This window comes from Rhinolophus ferrumequinum, chromosome 27 (genome assembly GCF_004115265.2).
Source record: "Rhinolophus ferrumequinum isolate MPI-CBG mRhiFer1 chromosome 27, mRhiFer1_v1.p, whole genome shotgun sequence".
Classification (NCBI taxonomy): Eukaryota; Metazoa; Chordata; class Mammalia; order Chiroptera; family Rhinolophidae; genus Rhinolophus; species Rhinolophus ferrumequinum.
In genome coordinates, this window is record NC_046310.1 from 22,573,225 (window position 1) to 22,587,979 (window position 14,755).

Sequence of the window (14,755 nt, forward strand, 5' to 3'; positions counted from 1 at the left end):
AGAACCCATTTTGTCCCCAAATTCCCCTATAGGGAAACTTCTCCCTGTGTCAAGATGTAACTGGACAATGGATATCTGAGATGTAGAGTTGATAGACTGAATCAAGGTGTGTCCAGTCCTTTTTGTTTATGTTATTTTGTTTGTTTTAAAACCACTGTTAGAATCAGTTTCTTTTCCTTAAGCCTTGTGATATCTTTTCCAGGGGTTAAGGTTGCATATGCCTAACTTTAGTCTGCATGTCTTCATATTAATGTTGACAGCAGAGTAAGAAACTAATATTTATAGACTTTAACCATGTGTTCTCATTTAATATTCAAAACAGCTCACTGAAGCGTGTGCCTTGAATCTCATTTCACAGATTAGGAATCTGAGACCTAAGAGGCTAAGTCCTTTCCTTGCTCAAGGTCACAAGCTAATAAATGCAAATCTGGGTTTTGACCTCAGATTTTTCTGATAGACCTGCAGACATGATTCTAATTCTGTTTTCTCTCTTACAAAGTTTTCCGAATTTTCAAACGTATGACATTAGATTCTGCCCAAGTCACCTGAGTAATGTGTGCTCTTTCACTTTACCATTCTGAACTTCTAAATGTTTTATATTTGGACATCTCTAGTCATATATTTGATAAAAAGGAATTTGGTATCATTTGTGATAGTTTTTAAGTGTTTATAATATTCAATAGCAAGGTCCCCAAAAATCTATCAAAATTGGACTTGACTAAAAATTTATAATACAAATAAGAAATAAGAACTATGTGCATATGGCAGTGCACGTGCTGGAAAAGAAGTGGTAAAGTTAAAAGAAATTATTCTGTATTAGGAAGAAGACAAGTTCATCTTTTAAAGGTAAAATGACTCAGTGTGAAAATACAACACAACTAACATTTTATAATTGCTCAAATATTCTTTTCTCTTTGAAAGGTGATGGAGATGCTTCTTTCCTTTAAAAAGGTGCAAAATGAATTTTCCCAAAGTGAAGTCTAAATTAAAATCTCCTATTTTGAACATATGCCTGTGGCTAAACTAATCTTGACCAATACTTGGTTGCCATCCAAAAAAAAAAAAAAAAAAAGGCAAAAAAGGAGTCAAGTTTCTTACTGCCACCTACCGTTAGAAAATGCAATAGCCGGCCTGCTAAGTACTACGAAGAGGAATGACTTTCATAGAGCACCTCAGCCATGGATAGTGGGACCACAGGTAGATTACAGAGTCCCTGTTGACTTAGCATCCATCCAGTTTAGCATTTCTCCTGGCCCCTTTGTCTTTCAAAACTCTGATCTGGATGACAAGTTACATGGTTCTTACTGGCTCTTCCCATACATCATTTAAAATACTCAAATTAGTCTTAACCTCTCCCACCTACATATACAGACACACTTCTTCAATCTGAGCCCTCCTCCCAGCTCCAATCTTTCTTTCCTGTTTTCACAACCAAGTTTCTTGGAAAAGTAATTCATACACCACTTCTGCTTCATTTCTTCTATTCCTTCCTCAACTCACTTTTGCCTTAACTACTGAAAGCTGCTGGTTACCTAGCAACTATCAAACCGGTAGACACTTCTCTGTCTTTGCCTTAGTCCGTTTGGGCTGCAATAACGAAGTACCATAGACTGGGTGGCTTATAAACAACAGGAATTTACACAGTTCTGGAGGCTGGACGTCTGAGATTAGGGTGCCAGCATGGCCGGGTTCTCCCGGGTTGCAGACAGCCAGTTTTGTGGAGACATTGGTAAATGAGAATGACCTAGCTCTCTGGCCTCTTCTTATAAGGGCACTAATCTCATCTAGGTGCTCCTGCCTCATCACCTAATCACCTCCTAAAGGCCCCCCTCCTAATGCCATCACATTGGGGGTTAGGTTTCAACATGTGAATTTGGGGGACACATTCATAGCGTCCTTTGTCATTTCCTCTTCCTCTGTTTGCACCTAAATGTTTGTGCCTCTATTCATCTTCGCTCTGCACGCTATCCCTAGGTAATCACACCCCATGAATTCTTCTACAATCTACTTGATAAAGAATTCCCAAAAACTTGATTCCCAAATTCATTCATTTATTCATTCCTTTATTCAAGAAATATTTTTGGAGTGCCTACAAAGTACCCGTCACTGCTCCAGGTCCTGGGCTGTATCTGTGAGGAAAGTTGCTGCTCTATGTGGGTAGTAAGACAAAAAACCATAAACGAAATCAATAGGTAAACTGGACGGTATGCTAGAGGGCGATAGTGATACCGAATAGAGGGATGGAGTTTGGGAGGCATGCAGATTTCGGTGGAATAGACAGGGAAGGCTTCACTGAGAAGGTAACATTTAACCGACTGGAAGGAGGAGAAAGAGTGAGTCGTGAAGAATCTGGAGGAAGAATAGAAGGAACAAACAGTGCAGAGATCCTGAGGCAACACAGTCACATTCGAGGGATGGCAGAGAAGCTAGTCTGGCTCTGGAACAAAGTGCACGAGGGGCAGGATAGGATAATAGGGGTGAGGTTGGAGGGTACAGGGCTCCAGGTGGCACAGGGCCTGTAGGCTACTGTAGGGACTTTGGTTTCCCTGGAGTGAACTGAGAGCCATTGCAGGGTTTTAGGTTAAGAAATGGCATAGTCTGACATACGTTTTAACAAGGAAGCAGATTCGGAACTCAGGTTGTGTGCAGGAGGTTTCCTGGGGACACCTGTGAGGGAAGCAGAATTTTAGAGGAAGGAGTAGAACTGTGTTGCACTTGCAGCAGAGGCCATGAGATGTCTCTTCAGAGTTCTAGTTACCTCAGGGAGGAAGCTGTCCTCTTGGGCAATTCCCAGAAAGAGATTCACTGAGACTCATCGCAGTAACACTCTCGATCCTGGAGGGGTACCTGGGTGGTGCACAGCATCTCCTCAGCCCACCTTGGCACCTCTCACACAGACCTGGTCCATTTAGGAAGCACCAGCAAACATGCCTCCATCTTCCAGGTGGCACTTGTCTGCTTGTTTCAAGATGCTAATGACACTCGCCATCTCCTTCCTCCGCTACCCTCCATAGATTTCCCTCACCCCCAGCCAGTCCTGCTCGACACCGTGATGGAGTGCCCTGCGAAAGCATAAGTTGGTTCATGGCACTCCTCTGCTCAAAACCATCAACTGACTACTCTCCATTCATTTCAGAGTAAAAGCCAAAATCCTCATCACAATTTATACCATATTCTTGCTCGAGACATCATCTCTAACCTCACTTTCTGTTATTCTCCTCCTTATCTCTCTACTCCAGTTAAACCAGCCTCCTTCCTCTTCCATGAACATTTTGTGGGACGATTGGCAGTATCTATTTTCCTGCTCTTCTTGGAGAAGCCCTGAACAATTAGGATAATCAAAATACAACAGCCAAGATGCTACAGACTGCCATGTTGAGTTGCAGCTGGTGTAAAAGGTTGTCTTCAAAAGATTATCTGATAACCACATCGCAGGCACTGCGATGAAAAGAATTCAACTGTTGGCTAAAAAAGATAGAGAAGTAATAATTTAAATAGCACTCTTTACTTGACAAAGGATGTCAGCAGTCCTGAAACCCTTGAAAAGAATGTCCAAACAGTTTTAAAAGTTTCCTAACTACTATTAACCTACTATTAAAAAGGGTGAACTTTATTGTGTACGTGAGTAGGCAAGATGACTTCCTTGAGGAAAAAAAGTGAATGACTGAGAGCTACAGAGAAAATTAATGATAAAGAATTAGAAGAATTTTTTTAAAACTACCAAAATGCATACACAAAACCATACGTATTATACATTTTAGGCTGTTTAAGAGATTTTCAAGGGCAATTTTGACTTCGTTGGTTGGTAGTAAGAAGAAGTGACTCTCATGAGGAGATGAGCAGGCCCTTGGAAGTGGCCGTAGGGGTCAGGGGCCTGAGGCAAGAGATGGCCAGTATTGGTGAACTGGGAGGAACAATTATATCTCATATCTAGTTTTAAATTTTCCTTTCTGTATTGCATTTTCTTAGCCTAAATCCTTAATAAAGTCTGTTAAATGTCATGTTCTAGATGTGATTTGGGGGATAAAGGGAGGTACTATGTCCATGTTTGGGGTGGAAGCAGAAGGAACAGATGTGGCCTAAAGAAGTCCTTACAGCTGAAGGGATTGATGGAGAAAATTAGAGCAGCAGTCTGGAACAAGAGGTGACAAGTGACAGTAATGAACTTATGCAAAAGCAAACACCCTTGGGACGTTCATAGATATTTAGGGAGGGGGCCTACAGTTTCTGCAGTTACATAGGTTAAGGGCACAGGATGCATTTTGGGGGGATTAAAAGGAAGGTGCTCCTCCCCATCCCCAGAAGGTAAAGAATTTGGGAAAATTCAGGATATGTGTACATGAAGAAATATCTATGCTAAAGTGGTTAAATCTGGAGAGAAAGATTGGGGTGGACTAAAGGAGGGTCCTAACATTATGTCTTTTGTTTACACTTGTATAACTTGAGTTTATTACAAGCAGACACTAGTTTTTTAAATTAAACATAAAATTCAGGGAGAAGGTCAATAACTATGAAAAACGATTATAAGATTCATCAGAAGTAATATATTTATGTGAAATAACATTATTGCAGGGGGAATTGCCCTCTGGATTATAAAATATTATAAAACTACAATTATCAAAATAATATGGTGCTGATATAAGGAGGGATTAATGCAAAATATGGCTCAGAAATGAACACTATTATGCATAAAAAGTTTAATAAATTAAGGTGACATCATAAAGTAAACAAGGAAACAATGTTCAGGGACAACAGATAGCTACATGGAAAAAAATAAATCTATTTAGGAGATCCTCACATTACATCATATTTCAAAATAAATTCCAGATGGGCTGAAAAGTTAAATCAAACAAATAAGAATATTGATTAGATCTGATGATCAGGAACATCCTAAAATACAGAAAAAAAGAATATATTGATGATTGGAATTCATAAAAATTTTAAATGTTTTTGTGTCCAAAAAGTCATAAAATTAAAAGTCCAGAAAATTGAGGAAAATATTTTCAACAAATACAAATTTAAAGGATTAATATCCTTAGCATATAAAGAGCCTATACAAATGAATAAAAGGTAAAATACACATAATTTACAAAAGAAGAAATAGTAACAGCTAATAAACAATATACAGTCTCATTAATGAAAAGACTATTTTGTCCTTTAAATTAGGAAAGAATTTCTTTAAATGCTAAGGCAGGTAGGATGAGATAAAACTCACTTGTTGAGGGCAGACATACATATTAATGCAATGCCAGAATGAACAAAGAGGCTTAAAATAATATTTTAAAAGGAGATAATCTGAAATGTGGGTGAAGTTTTATGTACAGAAGTGCCAAAATTACTTATTATAGTGTAAAATTGGAAACACCCTATGTGTCCAATAATAGGGGACCAGGTAAGAAATTAGTGTGGACAAATGATTAAAAGTTATATTTTCTAAGATTACAAATTAAATGTGAAAATGCTTCTGTTATATGTTAGGTGAAAATAAATGGATATAAAGTCATATGATTGCAACATGTAAAAAAATTAAACAAAAGGAATAATAATATAATTTTATTGGGTGTAATTTAGTTTCTTCTTTATAGTCTTCTATATTTTCCAAATTCCTTTTTATAATCATGCATTACTTTGTAGTCAGAAAAAAGAAAATTCTCCCCCAGAGGTTTCAGGATACAATCTAAATTCCTTAGCACAGCATGCGATCTGTGTGCCAAGGAATTTGGCCTCTGCCTCTGTTTACCTGTCACCATTCCCCAGCCCTAACTTCCCTAAGGTCAAACCAAATTGCTTGCATTTCTCTAATTGCCATGCCATCACTGTCTTGGGTCTATTTATTTTTATTATTTATTTATTTTTGCCTGGGGTGCTCTGGAGTGCCTTTCCCCCCCTCTGGCCTTAACTGGCCTGTGATTTCAAGACCCAGTTCTGTATTTTCAAGGGGAAGCCTCTTCTGGGGCAGCTTAGTGGGGGAGAGGGGACGGATACCTCCTGCTTTCTGCGGCCATAACACTGTGGTTCCTTTCTCATGATGGCCTCTCCGTAATTCTAATTCTCTGTTAACTTGTTCACGTCTTAGACTATGAGTACCTTGAGGCCGCACACTGTTATCATCTCCGGGTTTTGAAAGTTCCTTCTTTCCATTATAAATACTGTCTTTCTATGATCTTTGCCCACCTTAGTCTTGAGTTTATTAGCAGACAGGAGACAAGTAAATGGAAGGGAGACTGGTCCTATGAATAGGTGATAGAGATGGCTCCCCCTGTGGTGGGATCTGAAGATGCTAAAAAGTTATTCACAATTTTTATTACAGGCCTGTCGGAGTGCCAATGACATTTCCTCTTAGGTTGAAGCATTTTGGTAATTGAAAAGAACATCTTGATTAGTCATTAAGATGGTTTTGTTTATTCCTCCCTTTAGTTCTCATTGTAACTTTGAACAGTTGTTTAAATACTGCTATTATCTGCCCCATTTCAATTCCACATTCCCAATCCTCCTACCCTGCGCTGTTTATATTTTCTGCAGCACTTACGATCCTCTCACTGCTAACATGTATTTCTCTGTCACGTCTGTAGTTCGATTTATCCCAAGTACCTACAAAAGTGCCTGGCACATAATAGCTGCTCAATAAGTATTTGCTGAATTAATAGACCCGCCTAAATTAGAGATTACTCCGCTTTTTGGGTTAACTCATTATAATTATGTAATCACAAAATGAAAATCTCAGGATATCAAGAGACCTTTTACTACGTTTCTTGAGGATAAAAAACAGGACACCCTTAGTAACAACCAATTACTTTTTTGACAATTTATTTCATTGAAATGTAGAAAGCAGGTCAGCCTAGTTTCTAAGCAAAGAATTTCTAACAAGAAATTTGTAGACATAACATACTCTCCTTCCTTATTGAGCTATGCAGACAGTGTCCTGGGAAAGGGGCATTCAGATCTTAGTGACATTTGCTAGGAGCCGATAATCACAGCCTGCTAATTCCATGTTTCCCACAAGAAGGAAAAAATGTTCTTTCTTGTCTTCAGGGTACTCAGGATGCCATGGAGAGTATGTAGGGGCCCAAAAGACTCCCCAAACTGTTTAGAAATAGTAGTGTTTCTCGTATTTGTGTCATGTACTCTGGTAGCCAACTTCTAAGATGACCCCCAATGATCCTTGCCTCTGGTATTCACACCATTGCGTTGCTCCTTCTGCAGTGAATCAGGACTGTTCTGTGTGACCAATAGAACACTGCAGAAGTGACAGGATTCATCATAAAAGGCGTTGCAGCATCTGCACTGGTCTCTTGGATTTCTAGCTCTTGGGGAAGCAAATCACCATGGTGCAGGAACACTAAAGCAGCTCACTAGAGAGACCCACTTAGTGAGGTAAAAGCACCAGCTTGTCAGCCAGGTAAGTGAGCCACTGTGGGGACAGAGTCCCAGAGAGCAATTTCCAGGCTCTCAGCCTCACGTGGAAAGGTGCTGGCTCAGGTAGTAGATGGCTATGAACTGTGACTGGTTGGCCATCAGTTGTAACCAGTTAGCCAATTAGTCTCTGATATAACTGCCATGACTGGGCTAGTTGGTTGGTTGGCAGGCAGAAAAGTGGACAGCGGATTGCGGATCGTGTGGATTCTACTTCATGTGTCTTGCCCTGCCGCCAGTGAGACTCGGGTGTAGGAGAGCCCCTTTTTGGGGTACTGGTAGATGTCTGCTCTCTGTGTCTCCAACCCAACCACCAGCAAGAATATAGTGGTATGACTCCCCAATCTATGGCTCCGTGGGTGTTCCTTTTTGGCCTCACTGTATCCTGCGTTCTTGTGCGGGGAGCAGGACCAGAGACCCCACATGACACCCCGCATGACAGCCACCCAAGGAAGTAGATGATCCACCGCCAGTCAAGCTTACAGAGGACCACAGCCCCTTCCTGCAACTTCATGGGAGACTCTGAACCAGAACTTAGCTCCCAAATTCCTGACCCACAGAAACTGTGAAACATAGTCAATTATTGCCGTTTTAAGAGTTTCAGAGTGATTTGTTGGTAGCAATAGATTGCTAACAAACATCCAAATCTCTTTATAGGAAAAAAGTTATTTCTGACCTTGTATTAGTTAAATTTTTATTTTACTTACATACATAGTATAAACTCCTTAGGTTTATAGCATTTATACAACTATTAAACCAAAATAGACGTAAAATTAAATATATGCAGGAAATATTACAAAACAACCTAATAAAAAGTCATTTTAATAGAGGGCTGTTTTGCTGAAATTAAATTGCCAGAGTCTGTAATACTAACCATGCCTGATTCGTCTCCTTTCTGACTGTTCAGTTACTTGAACAAATTATCTTATTTTCCTTAAGCCTGTTTGAAGTGGATTTTCTGTGGCTTTCACCAAGACTATTGTGACAATTTGTGAAACTTAAAACAAAAAACCGTAAGTAGGCACCCATGGTCATCCTTTCCTGAGGATCTGGCCTCTTCACCCCACCCGTCTCCACGAGGGCCCCTCGTGCGCTTGGCCAGCGGGCCAGGAGAGGCCGCAGCTGCATGCACCTGGGTACCATTCCGCGTGGAAGGTGAGCACGGAGACCTCACCCAGCCCGGTGTTCACGGCTCTCGGGGTTCACGTGCTGCAGGAGGCGCGCAAACACCGGCTCCATTCCCTACTCTGCAGCGCCAGCGTGAACCCGGGCATGTGGACTTCTGCCCACAGCTCGGTCCCCTCTCTGGGTGCGGTCACTGCTCCGGAGTTCCTGAACACAGAGACGGGCAGGGCCGCTACCCGTTACACCAAGACTAACACTAGACGGTTCACTGCTGGGACCCCCATCAGGCTGCCTCGCCCGCCCTGCGGGCCGAGGACACAACAGGATGCCGCCTCGCACAGAAGGCAGCATTTCTGTGTGATTGAAAACAGGAGTCACTCATAGCTCCTTAGACTGGCCTCAGCTGGGCTAAGCACCCGCGGCTGCCGCCCCCTCCGAGCACCAGGTTTCCCCGCATCCCCTCTCTTCTGCCGTCGGGGGTGTAGGAGGCTTTAAGAAGGGATGCGCATGCTCCGTGTGGGGCATCGCGCTTCGCCTTCGCGCCCGCCGAGGGCCGTAAGCAAGTGCCTGGGATTCTGGGAAATGTAGTTTACGAGCCTCAGCGTCACTTGTGCGCCCCTGCCTGGGCCCGAAGCGGGACTTCAGCTCCCAGCTGGCTGGCGGGAGCGGGAGGGGATGCGGGAGAAGGGGAGGGGCGAGTGAGAGAAAAGGAGGGCGGGGCCGGGGGAAGGCCGGGCGGAGGGGCGGGGCTCCGGCCGCCTAGCCGCCGCCGGCCGCGGTCTGAGGAGTCTGAGGACCCGGAGGTGCGGGGCCGGGAGCCACGAGGAGCCTGGACGGCAGCGGGTGCACCCAGAGTGGTCCCGAGAGTGTCGGCCGCCGCTCGTCGGCCGCCCCACTTGCAGACCCCCTCCCCTCCGCCGGGACGCGGGAGAGCCCGGCGCGCGGCGGGGGCGCGAGGTGGGGCCGGCGGGGGCGGCCAATGCGAAACTGGCTGGTGCTGCTGTGCCCGTGCGTGCTCGGGGCCGCGCTGCACCTCTGGTTGCGGCTGCGCTCCCCGCCACCCGCGCGCGCCTCCGCCACCGGCCCCGCAGGTGAGCTCCGGACACGGCTGGCCGCGGGGGCGGGAGTCCGGGGGGACGGGCCACACACGGTGTCGCCGGGCCACACAGATGGCCCTTTTCATCCGCGAGCGTTAGAGTCGGGCAAACTTGAAGGCGCTCTCTGTGCGCGTCCCAGAGCCGCTCACCTCCCCGCTTCCTTTGTGGTCCCAGCGGGTGCCGGCAACCGCGGGTCCTGCGGCGGCCCCGGGCGGGGTCGGCGGGGCCCGCCCGGGGGCAGAGCCTCGCGTGTCCTTCAGCCGCCAGCGGCTCGGGCCACCGGGTCGCTTTCTTCCTCTCAACTTGTTGGCCTCATTCGGTCAGGACTCTTAGTGCGGTGGATCATGTCTGTGCATGTGTTACAAGGTGGCTGGGCTCTGCTTTTAAGGAATAATTTTGCTTCAAGAATATACTGTTTCGTATTCTTTGAAAACTCTGCGATGTAAGTCGGTTAAACAAATGCAGACACGAAGTAGAGCCCGGCGACGCGTGGAGTTGCACCTGTGAATTTGGCTTGTGAAGCATTAATGAAGTAACAGGAAAATATCAACTTCTCGACGGTCGTATCCGTTTGCTCTAAAACATTCTCTCGTGGGAATGGAATCTTTTTCACTTCACAGTCCAATTGAACGCTTTGCCCAGAGTAGGTGCCCAGTGGATTTTTTTTGTGTTGTTACCCGGTTCCACCGCCCTGAGCACTACTTAAGGTTTCCCTATTTTTGTCTCCTTTTTAAAGGTCTTGCCCTAGGACATATAAAGAAACCAGAAAGGCTCTTTTGAAGATGAAGTAATCCTCCCTTTCATTTTTTTCAACTACGTGGGCATTTTTTTTCTTTTCACTTCTCCCCCCCAACAGCTGTTATCCAAAAGTTTTGAAAATTAGAATTGAATATTTGCAATTCTGAAATGGGTCTGTGCCTTAACTTATAAGTAGAACGTATAGAAACCAATTCGACAATCCTCAAAGCAGTCTCGTTGTTATTGGGGTTCTTTATTCTGGTAACTATCTCTTAACATCTTTTTCTGTTAGACAAACCATAAGCTCTTTGAAAAGCTTATTTGTGTCACTTGAACAGAATTAAAATACTCTTTTAAATGATTTAATGAAAGTACAGTGTTACAGGGCTTTTAACCTATTAACAGGTTAGGATTTTTTATTTTTTTGGTATTTTGTGAACTGATCTGAGGAAAGACTGCCATGTACATAAAATGCTTTGTAACATTTGCTGGGTTTGTATTTTACAGGTTTCTTTTTCTTTCTGGTTTTTTTTTTTTTTTTTTTTTTTTTTTTTAATATGATGAGTGAACTCTACTGGAATTTACTTGCAGGGTGTCCTTGGGGTACGTATGACCTTAACAGTCTTTGGGTTCTATAAACAAGCAAAAACCCTGTCTTCAAACGTAAAACTTAGTGGGCCTGCCGACAGTTTCTCACTTTGAGAGAGAAGTTTGTCCCATTCCGTCAGTGTTTGGATGATGCCCTCACCTGCCATCCACTTAGACCAGGTAGATGACGGGAAACTACGAGGTAGGCCCAGAAAAGGGATATGGCTACAGGGTAGCAATCAGTGCTAGTGTATAAATTAACTGACTTTAGATGGATATTGTGCATCTGGTTAGATAACAAATTAGAGTATTTTAATCAAGTGCATGAAACCTGACAGAGTCCTAACTTTCCTTTGTTTTGGTACTTTCAAAACTAAAAACAATAGTAGCATTTTGATTGTTGATATTTCCTGCAGTTCCCATTCCCATCGTGTTGTTAAACTAAAACATTTGGGCATTTTTACATTTCAACCCTCATATCATTATACCGTAAGCCTAAAGTGAGAGAAAATATAGGATTTTGATAAGCATTCTTCCCTTGAATTAATGTTGTAAGATTTGTTTTTGTTCTCTTTTCTCTCCTGCCTCTTTGTGTCCAGTCTCATTAAGTCACTACAGTATTTTTTTGAAAGGGACATTTATCTTCCCTGAATATTAAAAAAAGGCCCTCTGACTTGCAGTTGATTCAGCAAATATTTGAGACCCTGCTCTGCCTGCCCTGTTGTAAGTGTGGAATTACAGCAGGATCAAGATAAAGTCCGTGCCTTCATGCAGTTTACAAGTTAGAAGGGAAGACAGAACATAGGAAGTAATTATTGAATATCCTAGGGAGAAGTGATAAGTGTGGCGACAAAAGTAAAGCAGTGTCAGAGGGCAGAGAATGATGAGCTGCTGTTTTAAATAGAGAGGTCAGGGCAGGCCTCTGAAGAGGTGACAGTTGAGCGAGGACCTGGATGAAGTGAGTCACGCTCGGACCTGGTACTTTTCTAAGGCACTGGCTCATTTTAAACAGCTGAAGCACAGGGAGAGCAACTGGTGAAGCGGGAGCAGGTCTCGAGGAAGCCAGCACGTTTAGGGGTGACGAGGAAGATGAAGGCAGAGACAGCCGTTGGACTGGAGACGACCATGTGGGGTCATGCCTGAGCAGGAATCTTTTAAGTTAATTTAGAAATGATGTGCTAAAGGAAGGCTTCTCTTTCTGGGATCTCGGAAACGAGCGTATCCAGCAAATGCCTCGATGCTGGGTGTTGTGCTGGTCCCTGCTCTCAAGGTCTAATTGAAACAGACACAGGGCAAGTAGAGGCAAAAGACGGAGCTTGCTTTGAAATTTTGCCTGGGGCTGCTTCATCCAAAATTATCCCTAGATGCTGATCTTGTCTGTGCTTGTTCCCATGTTTATAAAATGATGACCTCATAGGGTTTTTGTGAAGGTGCAGTTAATAAAACACCCAGAATAGTACTTGATTCACAGTGAACGCTCCATGAATCTTAGGGAGGATGGCAGTGGAGTGCGTAGTGGCTGGTGTCTGTGCTAGGGAGGTATCTGAAATCGCGAGAGCTTGCTGGGCTGTGGGTGATGATGGTTCTTACAGGAGATGTGTGATGAACTGTATGACTTCCTCATTTTCAAGATTTCTATTTTGATGTCATCTGAGAACATGCATATGCAAGTGGCAATTCTGGTCTGATTTTTTTAAGACTCCTTGGGCTTATTTTGAACAATCAGTTTTGAAGTCAGTCTCCCTCTTCTTCAATAAACTTTTGGACGTCCCCTGTCCGTGCAGAGCCTAGCAGGTTGCCAGACTCTCAGGATATATTACATATTAAACAAGAGAAATGGCCGATGTCATCAGGGAGCTCTCGTGGGGTTTTAATTATTCTTGACACTGAATGTTTGTTTATTGCTATATTATCTGCCAGCTACAACAATGAACATAAGAAGTGCTCAGTAATTTGAAGAAATGAATCAAGAGAATAAAACTGGCAAAGTATGAATGAATTTGTCACTTATAGGTCTTGTTTTCCACGATGACCTTATAATTTAATTTTTTGTCTTATAAAAGTAAAACACATTCTTTGTAGAAAATTTTGAAATTATTTTTTAAAAAGGAAAAATGATCTATACTGGACAGTGTTGAAAGTACATACATGTAATACATGTTTGGGGGGAATTAGTATTTCTTAAAATTTTTATTGATGTATAAGATACATTCAGAAAAATACATGTAAATAAATGTGCAGCTTGATATGTTTTCACACACTGAATACACCCAACTAATCGCCCCAATTAAAAACAGGAACACTGCCCACACCCCAGCAGCTCCTTTCATGCTCCTTCTGTCACTTCTGAGAGTGGTGCCACTGTCCTCATCTTTAATGGCAGATTTGCTTGTTTTTGCACTTTATGTAAATAGACCCATACAGTATGTACCTTGTTCTTATAGCCTGCTTATCTTACTGAATATGGTAGAACAATATTTAATGATATGTTTACAACATAATTTTAATGGCTGCATAGTAATCTAGCACGTATTAATAGATACACCAACCATAGTCTATTTAAGTAATCCGTTATTTGTGCATCTATGTATTTTGCAGGTTTTCTCTACTAATAAGTGACACTCTGATGAATAGACATCTTTTAGTGCATCAGTCATTATTTCTTTAGAATAAGTTCGTATACATGGAATTGCTGGACAAAACTTACACGGTTCTGAGTTACTTGATGTGCATTGGCAAATTGTCCTGCAGAAGACTCTACCAAATTATATTTCTACCAGCAGTAGAGGAGAGTAGCCATTTCCTTGAAATAACTATCAATATTTCCTTGAAATACTAGTCATTCGGGTATTGTCACTTAAGAAGATATTTGTCAGTTTGATTGTAAAATAAAACTATATCTCAATTGCTGTGATTCAAACTTGATTCTTAGGAAATTGAACTTTTTCATAGGTTTGTAGGCTGTTTGCATTTCTTCTATGAATTATCATTGTCTTGTAAACACTATGTATTTCTTAGTGTTTCTTTTCCTGTTTTGGGACACCAGCATCAAACTCCGTATTCCATTGTTGCAACATGTAGCAGAGGGTGAGGAAAGTGGAGCCAAACACTAGGAAGGTGGGGTAGGAACTTAGAGGTGGTTACACAGGCATTTATTGAGCTTATGGAGCGTCCACTGTGGGTTTCATACTGGGTAACACAGTACTCACGGGTCTGCCGGGCTGCTTTACATTGATGGTATGTGGTAGAACAACCTACTTTGTAAAATTGGGGTATAATTGACAGTTTCCGGTATGCAGCATAATGATTGGATACATGTACATACTGCAACATGATCATGATATGTATAGTTAACATCCATGACCACACAGTTACAAAGTATTGTCTTTCTCTTTTTGATTTATTTCACTTAGCATAATGCCTTCAAGGTCCAACCTTGTTGCAAATAGCAAAATTTCCTTCTGTTTTATGACTGAATAATTTTCCATTATGTATATATAACAAATTTTCTTTATCCATTCATCCACTGATGGACAAAATATATTTCCATGTCTTGGCTATTATAAACCTGCAAGGAACATGTGATGGGAACTTTAAATATCTATTCTCAGCAACTTTCAAATTCACAATACAGTATCATTAACTGTAGTTACCTTTCTGTAAAGTACATCCCATGACTTACTTATTTTATAACTGGAAATTTGTACCTTTGGACTACCTTCTCTCATTTTTCCCAGCCCATCCCCTGCCTCTGGCAACCACCAATATTATCTGTTATTTATGGGTTCAGTGTT

At 42.3% G+C, this 14,755-nt stretch overlaps 1 protein-coding gene across 2 annotated transcripts in view; it reads left to right on the plus strand.

The window, feature by feature from the left end:
- The first annotated feature begins 9,295 nt into the window (after window positions 1–9,295).
- The window catches only part of B3GALNT2 (beta-1,3-N-acetylgalactosaminyltransferase 2), a 48,159-nt gene continuing 42,699 nt past the window's right edge, over window positions 9,296–14,755 (plus strand). For both annotated transcript variants that reach the window (XM_033099573.1, XM_033099574.1), the window contains exon 1: window positions 9,296–9,629. In XM_033099573.1, coding sequence (XP_032955464.1) covers window positions 9,518–9,629 — 112 coding nt within the window. In that variant the 5' untranslated portion in view covers window positions 9,296–9,517. The remainder of the gene's footprint in view (window positions 9,630–14,755) is intronic.